At 33.8% G+C, this 17,912-nt stretch overlaps 1 protein-coding gene across 5 annotated transcripts in view; it reads right to left on the bottom strand.

Annotated features, from left to right (window-relative positions):
* SGCE (sarcoglycan epsilon) overlaps positions 1 to 17,912 on the bottom strand; it is a 69,687-nt gene that overhangs the window by 26,700 nt on the left and 25,075 nt on the right. For all 5 annotated transcript variants that reach the window (XM_079151824.1, XM_079151826.1, XM_079151825.1 and 2 more), the window contains 4 exons: positions 17,684 to 17,806; positions 15,727 to 15,884; positions 12,062 to 12,134; positions 7,672 to 7,870 (listed from right to left, as the gene is read on the bottom strand). In XM_079151824.1, coding sequence (XP_079007950.1) covers positions 7,672 to 7,870; positions 12,062 to 12,134; positions 15,727 to 15,884; positions 17,684 to 17,806 — 553 coding nt within the window. The remainder of the gene's footprint in view (positions 1 to 7,671; positions 7,871 to 12,061; positions 12,135 to 15,726; positions 15,885 to 17,683; positions 17,807 to 17,912) is intronic.

Raw genomic sequence — 17,912 nt, 5'->3', positions numbered from 1 at the left:
TTCATAATGGTCAAAAGGCGGAAACAATCCAATAGTTCATCAATTTATAAATGGATAAACAAAGCAAGGAATATCCATACAAGAATATATTCAGCAATAAAGAAAAATAGAATACTGATCTACAACATGAATTAAGCTTGAAAACAATGCTAAATTTAAAAAGCCAGTCACAAGAACCACATATTGCATGATTCCATTCATCTGAAATGTTCAAAATTTATAAGACAAATTTATAAGACGCAAGTAAATTTGTGGCTTCCAAGGACTAGTGGGGGTAAGGGTCAGGTAAGTTATTGCTAATAAGTAAGAAGTGAAGATGAGGGATTTTGAGATGATAAAAATATTCTAAAATTATTATAAAAATGTGTATTTTTACAAAAAACACACAATTTTACCTTTTAAATAGGTGACTGGTTTAATATATGAATTATATCTTTATACATATACGTATGTATGTATGTATATATGTATATGTATATGTATATGTATTTTTTAGTTGTATATGGACAAAATGCCTTTATTTTTACATGGTGTTGAGGGTCGAACCCAGTACCTCAAATGTGCTAGGCAAGTGCTCTACCACTGAGCCACAACTCCAGCCCCAAGAATTACATCTTAATAAGCTGTTATTTTTAAAATGAAATGAAATTAAAATGTACCACAAAAATTCAAAGCTGTTATGAAGTAACTATGAAGTCATGACTGACCCTGAGACAACTGTGTCTCAGAATATAATCACGCAAATTCACTTGTTCTTTACATTAAATTTATGTTAGGACTTGAGTTTTATTTAAAAGAACATTTTAAAAAACTATGGTACCTTTGAGAAACAAATGCTAACTAATGGACTGAAATTAATGACCAAATTAAAAATGCAGAAAAAAACTGATGTACGAAACTAGTGGAAAAGTTTTTAGATGATCACTGAATATAAACATATTCCATTTAAACAAGTTATTACTTTTAAGCTTCACATAAAGCCAATTTCTATCCTCTTATTACCTGCCTGGCCAACACCATATTTTTTCTTGGTAATTGTGAAATATGTTTTTAAACAGAGACAAATGGATGTTTCTTGCAACTGGTAACAGCCCTCTTGCTTGAATAAGACAGTGATTTGCATTAATAATTAATAATATTTTTAATTAATTCAAAGACAACATAAATGGGCACAAGAGTTTTTGGTGCTTTGCAATGTTTTTTCCCCTTAAATTATAAAAGCAATATAAAAATATTACCGAAAACTTAGGATATAAAAACAAAACTCATTTACATTACCAAGCTAACTATTTTCATTTTCCAATGTACGTTGCAGAATATTATTCAAATGCTTACATTTTAGCCTAATTGCAATCATCTCTAAAATATAATTTTGTATCCTGCTTTTTTGCTTAATGCATCATAAGCATTTTCCATATTGTAGTCTTCATAATTATAGCTTTATGGCAATATAATTTTTTAAGTGCACATGATTTATTCAGCAATTATTTCAGAGTTGGACATGTAGTTGCTTCCAATTTTTTGATGTTATAAATAATATTGCAAAGACTCTCTCTGCATATTCTTTAATGTTACTATCTTAAAAAAGATGCCTAGATGTGGAAACATTTTTATGACAGTTGACATGTACTGCCAGATTACTTTCATCTGCACTTGGATGATCCATAAACTTCTCAAACTTATTATGTTCCAAACTGAGCTCATCACCCCACCCCACCTCCACCTGTTCCTCCTTCTGTCTCCTTCTCCCTCTGTGATTGGCATTCCCAGATGCTCAAGTCATGAACTCAAGCACCATCATCTTTGACTCCTCTCCTTCTCTCCGCATTTCAATCCATCATCAGTCTCTGACATTTACCCTGAAATAACTCTCAGGCACATGTGTCCACTTTGTTCCATTTCACAGCTACAACTCTGGTTCTGGTCCCCATCACCTCCCACAGGGAATGAAGCAACAGCCCTGTAACCTTTCTTCTTAAACCCAGTCTTTGCCATTGTCCTCAGGGAGCCCTTTGCTGAATGAATGAATAGCATTATACCAGTTCAAAACACAAACAGCACAAATGTTGTGCTCTAGAGCAGTGGATATTCGATTTGCCTGAAAGGTTAAAAGAAAAAAAGTAAATTTATTGTTTCTCTTGTAGAACCAGTAAGTTTGAACATGTTGGCTTTTTAAAATAAATATATAAATTTGTATGAGGCCTTATGTAATAAAAACAACTCTATGCTATACATGCTAAAATTGTATTTTTCAAAAGGTTTTCCTTTTAGCTAGGTTTTTGGTATGAAGAAATTTAAAATTTTGTATGCAGTGAAATGAGGATGATCTTTAACTTTTTGACCTTAGCACATATGTGTTTTCAAAATTTCGAATGTGTGTTAATGCCTGAGATGGGGTTCTATTATCAAGTGCAAGGCCCCCAATGAATGTTAACAAAACAGGGTGCTTTCGAATGGTAGGAAATTAAGCATGCTAGATAGAATTATTTCTTGTGGAGAAATTTTTCTTCCAATTTGAACAATTCAATTTCCCTTCCTTGAGGTAGAATGTATTTATTGAGGCCTTTGAACATCCAATGTGAAGGACAAAGTAACAGGCAAATAATTGAATTCAAAGCTCTGCTTTTTGCATCAACAACCAGATAAATAAATCCAGTGATTGTATATTTTCCCTAATTTTCCAACTCATGAATATGTTTTGTTTGTTATTTTGTGCATAAAAAAGACACAAAACCAATAAAGAATGTGTCCGTATGCATGTCCCAGGTTCCCAGGAACACTTGAGCTCTCAAAAGTAGCAGCAAAATGGCTGGGGTTGTAGCTCAGTGGTAAAGCGTTTGCCTAGCATGTGTGAGGAACTGGGTTTGATTCTGAGCACCACCTATAAATAAATGAATGAAATAAAGGTCTATCTACACCTAAAAAGATTTTTTTTTAAAATAGTAGCAGCATAGCACTTTCTGCCTTTTCCCTCACCCTACTTCTTTGTTCTGCATATATCTGCAGTTAATCACTCAAAAAATAAGATGGAAAAAAAAAAGCTAAATATTCATAAGATTACAGAAAACATATGATCAAATAAGCAAATGACAAGGTAACCAAAAATAAGGAAAAAAATGACAGGAGTAAGAATTCTGTTGTAATCCAGTGCATTGAGATTGACACTGAGCTTCCGCATACCCAAAAGAAAATAGAAAATAGTAAAAATGTCAGTCTCATTATTGATGGTCGGAGTGTGACCCTTTAGAGACCTAAAGGTGTTAAAGGTTCTAAATCCAATAAGAATTTGCTTGTATGCTCACATTCCTCTCATTTGTGTTTCCCTACAGAAAACATGGATATCACTAGGTCACCTGAAGTTCTGATACCTATCTCAATGCAGCATTCTTTCATTCAGTCTTCCCCTAATTCTACAAGTGTGATCTTTCTAAAATGAAAACTAAAGTATCAACCATTTTCTGCCATGGTCCCTAATGCTTCAGAATAAAACTCACAACTTCTCCTGACCCACAAGACCTTACATGGTCTCTGGTCTTTGTCCTCTCCATAACTATCACTTCTGGATCCCTTTCCCTGACTTCTATACCAGGTAGGTTTTCAATTCCATTACACTCTTCCCAGAGTTCTCCTTCCTTATCTTCTCTGCAGGCTAACTGGTACTCATATTTTCAACTCAGATCAGGCTTCACTTACTCTGTGAACCTTTCCAGTCACAGACAAGAATGAGGAAGGAGTCCTTTCTGTGAACACCCCATAACACAACACCGACTTCAATTATCTGATTACTCACCTAGTCCCTGTGAGCTTGTGAGCATAAGTTACATTTTTTTTAAAGTCACTGTGCCCCAGGGACTAACATAAAGTTCTCCCATAAAAATTATAAAAAGAACAAGAAAAAACAAACAAACTTAATTTAAGATTATGAAAAAATGCAGAACTTAGAGTAGGTATTAAACATATAGTTGCATAGATCTGATTTATTTTTGCTATAAAAATGGACTGAAATGGGTTTTTATTTTTTGTTTTAAAGGAATTTTCAAGTATTCCTATTTCATATAACCACTTTTCCAGAAAACAAAGGATATTTGTGCCAAAAATATAGAAGGGACATTATTTAAGGATAATAGGTAATCCTGTAAGTTATCAAGCATGAGTATAATTTCAGAACTCTACAGACTGGCTCACGATATGACTTTCCATTAGACCAATATGTGACAGCTATTCACTTACATTTTCTTCCTCAAGTGTAACTTCTCACTGAGGACTTTGACATAAGCAAAAATCAGATGATTTCTTGGAGGGAGTATTTTTTGAGATGGTCTAGAAAATAAACTAGGATTCTCTGTTGTTGATTGGGGCTAGATCCACATCCTTTGGTAACCAGAGGAAATAGTGGTAACTTTGACAATCTCTTATGAAAAGTGAGTATATTCTTTAATCCTCACACCCAATCATTCCCTTCATAGCACCATTTACACCACATCATTCACCCGTGGTTGGCAGCTATGACATGCCTAGAATGAAATATGAACCCGCTCTTCTTTCCACCAGCTCTATCTCAGGCTAAATACATCCACAAGTCCTCAGCCTCTGGCTTGGTGTCAGGAGAAAAAGCAACACCAAGAACATGCCCAGAGACAGCACAGTTGCATTGGGGTTATGAGTCTGGCAAGTGAAAATGAATCTTCTCAGAGGGCTCAACCTTCCTTTGCAGAAGCTTACTCACTTTGAAATAAATCTTTATAATTGTTTTCTGTGTGATTTAGAAGTTCGAAAGCTGTCAATGAGTTGTGTAAAGATGAAAAAAAAAATGGTCATCAAGAAGGATAAGGAACTGGGATGCTGCGGAATGGGTTCTTAATGATTGATATTTAACAGCCCTTGAGGCTATAGAAGGACACTTAAGGTACCCAAGTAAATCCTACTACTTGGGGTCTACTATTAGTAGTAGTAGTAGACTGAGCTATCCTCAGTCATCTACTGTTTATTTGATTATGTATACTAAATAGGAAAAATATGCAGTTAGTATACTGTGGCTGCCATGACTTATGCTAAGCATTAAGCAGAACACATTTATTAGGTGCTTAGTTAATACTTCTGAAGTATACAAATATGTTTTAAAATAAATTTTAGAAAAGCAAAGGATGCAATTTCTTGGCTATCTCTGATCCTACCTCTTAGTCTCTGCAGTATTTCATTTTTTAAAAAAAGGATTTATAGTCTTTGATATTTTCAAAAGAAAATGCAAAGGCTAAATATGTATTAAGTGAGGTAAAACCACAATATACATCATTAAAAAGGAAGGAAGGCACCAACAATGAGTTAAGCACAGAATGTATTTCTAAACATAAGGCAATAGAGCTTAAAAAAAAAATTGTTTTTGTAACCATGACCTTAGATGTCAACTGAAGAAAGCATGAAAAATCATTCCTAGGGACAAACTTTTCTTTTGGAATTATACTTCAAGTAGGATCCTATTTCATTGGGGCTTGTATAGGAACACTGGAGTAATAGAGTTGGCATTGGGTACAATTTATAGAAATTCTATTTTTAAAGACTTCTCATATGAATACTTTGTAAAGGTTAAGGCTTAACATTAAATTAAAACTCATGGAAAGCATTTCAAGTTGGGAAGGGATCTGAGACAAGAGTCTAAATAAATGCCACAGGACTGACTCTCTCAAATAGCTGACAGCATATGCCACCCTCTAGCAGGTGTTGGGGGTCAGTCAGCTAATGATTGAATTCTCAACAAGTACTTGGAGGACAAAAATTCTGTTCTTAATATAGAGTCACATGCTCAGGCCCAGCCCTAAGCTCAAAAAATCAGAATCTCTAAGTTGTATCAGAGGCCAGCAACCTATCTGTCTTTTTAATAATGTTTTACTGGTGATTCTCAACCTGGACATGGTTGGGAAGCACCACTTTAGGTCACTTTGGTTTAGAGATTGCTTTGTTGAAGTTAGTTTAGTTCAGAGTCTAAAAGAGGGGTCTGCATGATTGATTGGAGAAGGAGCGAGCCCAGGAGAAAATATAACTATGAAAAACTCTACCAGTACCTGGTTTTCGTTCTGTTTTTTCCAATACTTTTCCAGCACTTGTTTTTGTTGTTGTTGTTATTTGTTTGTACGGTGTTGAGAATTGGATCCCCAGGTGCTTAACTACTAAGCTACATCCCCTTTTCATTTTTTTAATCTTGAGACAGGGTCTCACTAAGTTGCCAAGGTTGGCCTCCAACTTTCAATTCTCCTGACTCAGCCTCCCCAGTATCTGGGATTACAGGTGTGTGTCACCACACCTGGCTTGGTGTTGTTTGAACAATCATCAAGGGACACAATAAGATAACTATTGAAAAAGCTCCATATTTTAAGAATGTTTTCAGGAAAATTTCCCTGCTCATCTAGTTCCCTGGTTCTACTTTTTTTTTAATTACTCAGTGGAAAAGAGATTCATATTGTAACTCTACAGTGAAAATTTAAGCTTTAGAGTTATGTTTTCATATAGAAAGTCAACCAGCACAGAGACAAGAGATAAACCAACTATTTTCCTCAAAGCACTTCTTACATGTGCTTGAGTGGCTTCAAAATCCATTGCTATCACATAGAAGATAAACTTAATTCTGAAATTAAGTTGGACTTCACAGACCACTGCTTTTCTCCATCCCCCTTCTACCTATTTCCTCAAACTTCATTTATTTGTATTTGTGATCTTTTTCTGTTATTTCCAACAAATTTCTCTTCAAAGCTGCCCTGAAATCTAATTCTTACTAATCCAGGTATCCTAGTTAATTCCAGATATCACCTATATAAAAGTGTGACCAGGATTATGGATGAAGAAGTTAGAAAGGGGACATGCTGTGCAAAATGTGATTTATTCCACATACTGTACTTAAGGAGGATTGGGGGGAAAGCAATTCTGTATCAACTTACAGATTAGAAATTAAAGATGAAGGTATGGCTCGATATTGACACTGATGCTTTCAATTTACCCAGGCAGCAGTGTTCCTTGTCTCCTCCAAGGCTACAGGTCATATTTTGTATTCATACTGCTTGAGAATTGACAAATCCCTTTCAAATGCTTTGTCTCGTTTGATCATTATAACAACCCTTCAAGAAAGTGCCATCGCCAGGGAACAGAAGAGGAAATTGAGGCCCAGAGGACTTCAGCGTTTGCCTGATGTCACCCAGCTTGTGAGTGACAAGGCCAGGCTTTAGGCTCTCGTGTCACAGGAATGGTTTCAAATCCACTCCAGCCATCAGTCACCGACACATGGTGGAAAGAATGTTAAAGGCAAAGAAATAGTTTCCTAGAATAAAGTTACAGCAGTCAGTGCATCCTTCTACAGCTGATAACTGGGGCATCAATTTCCTTTGAAATTCAGGGCCCTAAATAATCAGCTTCTCTAAAGAAGGTACAAAAGACTTGGTGCTATAATTTATTATGCTGATCCTGATCTACAATTAGATTTCACAGGACCTGGAACTTGAGATTTAAAGAACCATTAATATAACCTCTTTTGTCAATATAGAAAATCGCTAGTGTATCTTTACAATATCTGTTCTTTATTACAAAGAAAAATGCAATAGGCCATCTCCAATCTACAGTAAGTATGATAAGAGCACCATATTTTAAAAGTCCATATTTAAAGCAATGAGATAAAGGTCTGCTTACCCCTCTTTCATGTCATTAATGGGAAGCGGCACCCTGCCGCCCCTGTCTAGGGCCGACGTGATGTTTATAGCGTTTAGGCGCTCGGGCTGCCACACATTTTTCACTGCCCCCAGAAAGTCTCCAAGAACCTCACTGGCCAACATTTCTTCCACATTCATATTTTTAATGAAGAATTCCGCTTGATATGGCAACGGGAAGTCTATTTTGTGGTGAAAAAGGGCATGCATGGCATTAATAAAATAGTCTTTTAAAAGGGAAACAAAAGAACAATTTGATTTCTGTTAAGTTCTGTCACAATCCTGACAGTAGGGAGTGATATTAAAACAATCAGACCTCCATTCCCACAGGTTGAGCATCCTTGGATGAAGCCAACTGCAGATCAAAAATATCTTTAAAAATTTTATCTGTCCTGATCATGTACAAGGTTTTTTCCTTGCCATTATGCCCTAAAACATACAACTATTTATATGGCATTTATATTGTATTAGGTATTATAAACAATCTAGAGATGAATGAAAGTAAAAGAGAGGAGGTAAGTTATGTGCAAACACTGCCGTTTTCTATAAAGGTTGAACATCCACAAATTTTGGTATTCCATGGGGTCTGGAAACAAATCCCAGGTGAACACCAAGGGACAACTGTAGTAACTTTAAAGGTTTTCTGTATAACAGATGATCTATCTTAAAAAAAAACACACATACACCTTAAACACAGAACTTCATCTACAATATAACATCTAAAGGCAACTTATGATTGTAAGATGTGGTCAAAAAAACAAGAAACACTAAATCTGCATCTTTAATTTATAATATTGCTAATATTGTTTACAGCATGCTAAGATATTCCTTTTTCATGCAATAAACATTGATTATATATACAACAAGAATTCTAAATGTCAGAGCAGTTCTACTATTTTGATCATGCTATAATTAATTATTCTAGAAAAATCATAAAGTTCTCATGCAATTCCATGTTTTACATCGTTAGAGATTTAGTTAGCTTTTTTTCCTCCCAAAGTTTCATCAGAATTCTCCTTTGAACACTTTAAAATATTTCAACAAACCCAATGTCAAATTCAGGTTGTCAATGTAAAAACCTCTAAATAAATATAAAAATATCTTTTTCTCAAGTGTTACTCTTGAATTACTAATCATGTTTATAACCTAAGTTCTGATTGTTCTATTAAGATAAAATATATTTCTTTTTTATTTAATACTATTTTGTAATAATAAAAGTTAATTTAAAAAGTATTTCACAAGGCAGGCCAAACTCAGAGAATTAGGTGAATTATAACATATAATTCTCACTATAGGAAGGTGGGTGGGTTCTATTTTTCTCTATGTTTTCAGCTGGGAAGCCTTATCTTTAGAGACATCCAAGAGCTTACAACAATTTGAACTTACCCCATATGATTTTTCTCTAATCTACAGGAGACTATGTCTATAAAGTACTCAGTACAGTTCCAAACACATAGTAGGAACTTACAAAATATTAATACTTGAGTTTTATTAGAATAATATGAAAAGATTGGTTATCTAAAATCTTACCTTAAAAAGACAGGAGAATATTTCCAGACTCTACAAAGATTTAAAGTCCTCAAGAGTAATTACACTATGTGTATCCTTTGATTTATTTCAAAAAACTCCATGAATCTATAGTTTTCTATTCCTATTTACCAAATGAAAAATAAAAAGGACATACTAAGCACCTGAAATCTTGATGATTTCATTTCTTATGAAGCCTTATCAATATTAAAGAACTCTAGATGCCAGAGATGAAGTCAAGAGAAGAAACTCTGGCTTCAGAGTTTGCAACAAAGTTGCCCAGAGCATGGTTATTTCTTCTTAAAGACTTAACTCTTCAAGGCCCTAGTCACAGAAAGTTCTTTACTTATCTCCTATACTGTCATTTATTCTCTTTATGATTTTGTTAGATTTGCACACACAAAAAATTTTGTTAATGCACAGCCCATCACAGCCTTCTAAAATATGATCTATTTGTTCTATTTCATGCAGATAAATCTCTCCTTTATACATATTTCTTTTCTGCTACAGATAAATAGTAGCTTAATGATGGGACATATCCCCCTATATCTAGAAATATTCATGTAGAAAAGAATCATAAAGAAGAGTTTCTTCATGATGAATAATATTTATAAATAATACTGAATATAGTTTTTAATATGTCACAAGTCTATCATTATTCATTTCATTCCATGTTTTTACATTTAGTTTTTTTCAAAAAAGCACGTAAAATTTTTTTCTTATGATGAGGGCTACTTTTTGGAGAACTGTTGTTTGGTTTCTCTTGATCCTAGCTCCATGACTCCAGTTCTAATCCCTGCTTCGAAGCCTGTTGCTACCACCACACCCCTCAGAGACTCTGGGCTGTGCAGCTGCCTGCCATCTACTGGGCCAAGAGCTGCTGTCAGGCCTCCCAGAGATGAGTCATAGCAGCTTTCTAACTCTGGGGAAATCCCATGCCTGCTATATTCGGAAATCACAGAGGCCAAGAGAACAGTAGGCCAACAGATTGGTGGCAGGCCTCTGAGGCGCTAAACCCAATTTAGAGAATCACTTTATGTACTCTCCTTGAGCTCCACGCTGAGTGAGTCTACACGACTAATTTCCCATTAGGTCTCTCAGAACAGGAGACAGCTGGGCAGGGAGTTGGACTGAGCACGATTACCCTGATTTACAATGTTGTTATTTCTTTTTCTAAACCTTATCTGGGACAAACAGCATGAGTGAAGGCCATGCTAAAGATGTTCATCCTGGTGCGTACATGTATTCTGTCTAGACCAGCAAGGACAAATGAGTGACCTTTAGTTCAGTGGTTTCTAAACAGTTTTGGGTCACTGAACCCCACATATAGGGCAGTGGAGCATGATCCCCATATATCGATAACACCACCTATTAAGAGGCCCTGTGCTCTCTCTGTTTCTACTCTACTGAGACTAGGCTGGACAAGGAGGAAGGTCAAGCTGTAGACTAGTCAGTCTTTCAGGGATTAGGAACTCCCATATTTGACAAAGAGTTTTGAGCCCCTCTGAGAGCATAGTGATAACGACCAATGGCCCAAGCCCACTGCAATATAACAGCCTAACTCTTGTGATGTATTCCTGAAGAGAAAATTAAGATTGTCATTATTCTGCTCATTAAGGGCACCCTAATTCTACAGGGACATCTTAGACTGAATACAAACATCCAATCACAATTGTAATCAAAACCAAAAATCTCCCTGACCCAAGCGTGAATGCCTATCAAAAGTCCTTGGGAAGTGGGAATATGGCCAGGGAGTTCTCTGTCTAGGCCCACAAAACTAGACCTTGGACCTTCTTTTCATGTATGAATGTCATCAAACTTATTCATTTGTTGCACTCAATCAATACTGCTAAAACACCTGGAGAAGGTTTCACTAAAGGGGGTTCAAGTCTTCAAGTAGTCTTTCCATGTATGCATTATTAATTTACTGAAATTGCTTTCTTCTATATGGTCTAAAGGCAGTTTTTACCCAACCCTTACTGAATGATCAGGAATTTCAAATTAGTACATTTTAATCAAATGTTTTGTATTTTCATGCTTGTTTTTAATTGTTCTAGTAAACAGAAGCAAGAATTCCTCTATAAAGAGTGCATAATTGTTACTATTTTCAGAGGGGAAATTTTTTTTCTGCTAGTTCCTCTCCTGTCACCTTCACAAACCATGTTTAGTATAGGTAGGATTATCCTATGACTTAATAATTTCAACTACAAAGATTTTAACGGTATGCACTCTTCCCAACTGCCAATGTAGGGTCAAAATATTTGCAAGTTTAATTCTTGGTAAAGTTCCTTTGTCCCTAACTTCAAAATCCTAAGGAAATCACTTACAATTTGGGCATATGTGTCTCTAAGTTGCTGACGAACTATAGCCATTACGAACACAGGGTAAGTTTAGCATGGAAACTGCTTCAAATTAGTTATCTTTACATACAAACGAGCTACCACTTATTGTAAATATTAAAGTAAAATAATAGAAGTAGTTAATAACTACTGATTGTGCATGCTGTGATCCTTGTCAAACACATTTTAGGACTTAACTCACAGAATCCTTTCTACAGGTGTATTACAGAAACCCTGTTCTTGGTAGCATTTTACAGATAAAGAAACCAAGGCTTTGAGAAGTGGTCCACCTGTTCACATCCCTATCCTTAGTTCTTTACAGTAACACACCATGTTGTTTTACAACAAATTAGCTGTGTCTCGATTTTCTTTGCTACATTTACTATTTCATCAGTTGTATTAGGTTTGTGATGTTTTAAAATTCTTAGCTGTATTTTATACAGTTACAAAAGAGAATGAAATGCTCTTGTAAATAAGGAAATGATCAACATATTTTTCCATACCTACCTTCTGCTGACATTATATTAATTATCAAATTATGCCTTGCAGTCTCAAAGGTGCGCCTATTGTAGGCAGTTATCTATTAGAAAGGGAAAATCATATTAAAGAAGTGAAATGTTATTTGTAAAATGAAATTCATTAAGGACAAAAAGGAAAACAAATTGTCGTTCTTTCCATTTTCATTATTTGTTGATAAACTTACAAAATATTTCTTCTCTGGGCAATAAAAACTCAGGGCTTTTAGCAATATTATAGGAAAATAAATAATTAGCCAGATCTACTTAACATGCTAAAACAAAAAGTTAAATGCAGAAAGACCCTTTCACATACGGCCATTAAGTACAGGTAGCGATGCAGATGCATCATTAGCACATGGATTAACCATTACGGATTACTTACTGGTGACTTTCTAAGATTTCAGAAACCTAAACAATGTGGTTTTTGTACTTTTAAATGGAATTTAAGGATTTAATGGAAAGTACACTTTGTGTTGTTTGCATTTAGTACTAAACTGCATACCAGTCAAAAAAGGTTATAAATAACGCTTTGGAAATCATATCTCACATATAGGAATAAAACAGTAAGGATCATAGTCTATACAGCTTATATGGCACATGCTCAAAAGCACAAATCAATTCTTCCATGGAGGCAAATATTAGTGAACATTTGCAGAGCCAGTGAACTTACATCAAAGTCAACTCAGAAATGCCACTGCAAACAACAAACAAAGCAAAGGCCAACAACAGGATATGACTTCAAAAATCAAGGAATAATTAACTTTATAGCAGATATTAAATCATTCAGACACATCTGTAGTACCTCGAAAAAACAAATGATTGTGTCAAAGTCTTAGAATCCCAGCACTAGACTTCTGGCAGTAATTTCAGCTGCAGTTGACAGTGAGACAAAAAAGTAGGATAAAACTGGCTCCAACAAAGAAGAAAAGTCTTGTGTATTTAAAAACAAGTAACAAAGATTTTATATATCACAGATGAGCTTCAAAAGAAACAGACTGCAATCATCAGAAACACTGAGAGTTAGAACAGTTAAGAATCAGAATTTTGCAATAAATAATTCCAAACCTTTAAACAATATTTAAAAGGTATATATTTTGAAAGGCATATTATTCCATAAAAGAACTTCTGTCTCCAGTTTCTTCATGAAATTCCCATTGAATTTAAGCACTTTCTTGCTGCTAGGCTCACACTGAACACTAAAATTAAGACCAGTCAGTAAAGCAGAGTAGAAATTATTGTTCAAACAAAGCCAATAAAAAATACATGTAATGGATTTTATCTGGGAATTTTCATGGTTTAACAGTTTACTCTGCAAAAAATATTTTTAGTGAGAATATTTTTAGGTATATGTAATACCTTAGGTTCAGTTAAAAAACAATTAGGTTCAGTTAAAAAAAATTTCAAATTAATAACCATATTTTCATGGCTAACCTTCCCATATCTCTCATAAATTTCATTACGGTTTCATAAACTCTAATGAGTTTTTTTTTTTAAATCACAAGCTACTGAAAGGAGTGAAGAATATTTCTAATTAGGAGGAAGAATTTTATTATCTGAATTTATATTTAATGTTTAATTTCAACATCTATAACAGAACGTAGTCCTACCACTTCTAATAAGATACTTAAGTACTGTAACAACATTAGCCAAATTATAGTTAGTCAAATTACACTACAAAGATATAAACTTTCAAAGCTGAGGGGGGTGTGTATGCGTTATTTCTGATCCTCTACTTCTAATACAATGCCTGATCTATTTTAGATATTTAAATTCTAAATATTGTAGATAAATATCCACTGAATGAATTAATCTATAGATTTATAACATTAAATAATAGGTGAAGATATGCAAAACTTTTGCCTAAACTAATAGAATGATATTCTTAAAATACCATACTGATTTCAATATATAGACGTAAAAATAAGCTATTTACAAATAAATCGCTATTTGTGTTCTATGAAAAATATGCTAAATTTTTACCATTATCTTTTCAGCATATTATATGACACATATTGATAACTTTATATTCAGTAGCAAAATATAAGAAAAGAATAAGTTTTCTGGACACATGTGTTCTCTTCTACATTAGTCCCTGGCCTCTTCCCAAGCAGAAGTGGTCATTGTGAACATGGTGTTAATCCTTTCATTCAAAATACAGTTTTATTACAAATGCATACATGCTTAAAATACACTGTTTAGTTTGCTTGTTTTTGAGCTCTACCAAAATGGCAATGTATACTTAGCCTTCTGGTACTTTAAAAAAAAATCAACAGTGTATTTCAAACCTATTTATTCATTTTGCTGGGCAAGCTTAAGTTCATTGTTAGGATCACCATTCATTGCATCACTGTATTATGATTTATTAACCTATTCTCTTGATTGAGCTTTAGGTCTCTATTATTTTGTGGGTTTCCAGTGTCTTACTATACAAATATTGTTTAATGAGCATGATTGTACAAGCCTTCAGGTGAACATCTGAAAGTGTTTCTTCTTCTGGGTATACATAGAATTGGGACTGCTGAATCACAGGATACAGTGATACTCAAATATGTGAGACAATCAGCAGTTTTCCGAAGTAGTTGTGTCAATTTCCACATCCACCTGCAGTGGATTTAATAATGGTAAAATTATCATCGTGGTTTTAATTTAAATATTACTCATTACTGGTTAAGAGTAGAACTTCTTTTTATATTTCAGATACTTACCCTTAGACAGTTACATGTATTACAAAGGTTTTCTTCCAGTTTATGACTTATTTTTAAATGATTTCTTTTGAGGAATGGAAATTTACAAATATGAGGAAATTTATCCATCATCTTCTCTTATTTAAAAATATTTAAGTCTTTTTGAAGACATTCTGGGTTGTGGGTGTAGCTTAGTGGTAGAGTTCTTGTCTGACTTGCATTAAGACTCTGGGTCCAATCCCCAGTACTGGAAAGAAGGAAGGAATTCTTTTATACCCAAAGGTCAGAAAGTTTTTGTTGTTGTTGTTTTTTGTTTTTGGGTTGGAGATGGAATCCAGAGTCTTGCACATGCTAGTCAAGTGCTCTACCACTAAGCTACAACTCCATCCCCTAACCCTTAGAATTTTGATGAGCTGTTTCTTTTCCCAAGATAGCCTTCCTTCTACTTTATGAAGTGAATTCCTCAATACCTTCTTCTTACATCAGTCATCACAGTCTTTCTATCTCACTGCCCCAAGCCCTGGACCAACATGGAGAAACTCAACTGTTACTCATCTTTCTATCCCTAGGCACCCACACAATGCTTGGCAAATATGATGTCAGCTGAAGGACTATATTTCAATGAACAAGAAATCTGAATTCAAAATACAAAGTAAATAAGTCTTTTAAGTTTGCATTTAGTTTCTTAAATAGAATTGATATTCTAGTATATATTTCTTCAAAAATTTCATTTAATTTTTAATTAAATTAATTATTTTTTCATGTAAAAGCTAAAACTTTATAAATGAACAGAAATGTTAACTGATGTTTCCATGCACAAAATGTTAAAAATGACTGCCATGTAACTTCAATTTCAATACTTAAAACTTTCTCTCTCTCTCTCCCTCTCTCTCTTTCTCTCTCGCACCACACACACACACACACACACACACACACACACACACAATTTTATTATTTTTCAGTAAATTACCTCAATGATAGTTGGTTTCCCCACATTTTCAGCTGTTGGAGAACCATAAAGTACTCCATCACTATATGGTGTTCTCTGGATATATCGAAGCCATCCAGGTCGATCTGGGTAACCCATTAAGTTTGTATTAAATGTTATGGGATCATTACTAATCTCCCCTAGATAAAAAAAAAAAAAAAATTAAGACATCAGGCAGTTACTTTCACACATGTTGCTTTGATAGTTTGAATCAAAACATTCTGTCTAAAAGAATTTTTTTTTTACATTTGTAGCAAATTAAATACACAAACAAAAAAAAAATCCATCTGGGAATTTAGATTAGGGCTCCACATAATGAAAAATTATTTTGGTTGTTTAATTTGTCTAGAAATATGATCCCACAAAAAAAGCAAATTCATACAATATTCTTGGACATTTTTTGGAGGGAACACTTAAGAGTAGGGCTGTCACCACAGTGATAGAACTAGCTCTACATCATCATCAATCATACTAATGAATTCCTTCTTTTGAGAAGTGTCCCTTTCATGAAACTCCAAATATAATAAAACTAATGCTAAGAGATGTCCAGAAAATTAAGAAGGTATTGCCAAAATAAAAATAATACAATTTTAAAACTTGGGATGTTAGGATGAACAAAAGGTTATAAATCCAAAACAACTGCAATAATGACACTTACTAATAAACATTAATGATAGCATGATTTATTAGCATGTGCCTGGCCTTTTGTTAAATGCTTTATAAGCACTGTCTCATCTGATTTTCAAACATACATATGATGTAATATGTAATTTTCATATTATGTAACTTCTCCATGGTTGGTCATATTAAGTTCGGTTGGTCATCTTAAGTTCTGCCTGAACTTAATCCTGCCTGAGTTCAGAAATTTTGCTCTTAACTGCATGTTTGCATCTCAAGTGTTAGAGCTATTGCTCTAAAGGTTTAGTCATATAGTTTTGCAAACAGGGAATGCCCCATAAGAAAACATTGTTTTATTTTTTAATTTGTTCTAGTTAGTTATACATGACAGTAGAATGCATTCTGACACACTGTACACAAATGGAGCATATACATCTTTTAAATATTGATGAAAATACTACCTTTTTTCTCAAATACTATTAAGGACATGTCTACCTTTATTTTATGTTTTCAGAAGCTCTATTCATCATATAATCCTCCAAAGAAATACTTATATTAATTCTAATGTTTAAAATGTGTTCTAATAAACTACAATTTTCAGAAAAATCATTTTTGTTACTTGAGAGTTATAATTTAATGTGTTTTCTCTTGCTAGTTTCTCTATGTCTTCATTATTGTGATGGCATTTGTGATAATTCAAAATAACATATTTAAACCAATAGTGAATTAAATGAGACTTCATAATTGGTATTACTTTGAAGGAAAAATTAATCTTCATTATAGTACTATGAATTTTATAAAATTATCTCATATTATAAAAGCTTTTTAAGAACTCTTACCTAACACCATATTTCATTCTCTTATGTAACATATGTACAGTTGTCCAAAAATCAGTGTATGAATGTAATTCTTAATATGGAAAATCACAACCATACAGTTATAATTATTTCTAATGTGAACACAGGTAGATCAATTGTCAGAGGTATAAAACTTAAGATTGAGAATTTAGAAATATGTTTTCTTTAAAGTTCAAAAATTGGGGGAATAAAACTGATCAAAGTATATTGTGTTCATATTCAAATATGTCACAAAACCCACTATTCTGTATAATTATAATGCAACAGTAAAAAAGAAAATTCAAAGTAAATTTTCTTCTGAAATTAAATTAATAATCTTAAAATGAGAAATAACATGCAACAATTCCTCATATATCCAAACCATTTCAAATAATGTTAATGTTTGACCATAGACCACCTAGGTTATGCACAATGAACAAAAAGAAACATTTTATAAATTAACCACCTTTGCACAAACAACATACCAGGTTTTGGGTAAGGTGGAAATTCCCCCTTAAAATATTCTCTTTCCAAAACATGGACAAAGAGGACACCTGCAGATGGGTATACATTCCGATCAGAGTGTACCTTCGAGAAGATAGTGTACACTGAAAATAAAGGGGAAAGATAAGAGACAAATAATGACATGCACCCTTAATAATTCAGCATGAACTGAAAAGCAGGTTTTCACTCTATAGAAATTTCTGAGAAAAT

The sequence above is a fragment of the Sciurus vulgaris genome (assembly GCF_902686455.1).
Source record: "Sciurus vulgaris genome assembly, chromosome: 8".
In the NCBI taxonomy this organism is placed as follows: Eukaryota; Metazoa; Chordata; class Mammalia; order Rodentia; family Sciuridae; genus Sciurus; species Sciurus vulgaris.
This window is presented reverse-complemented; position numbering and strand designations above follow the sequence as displayed.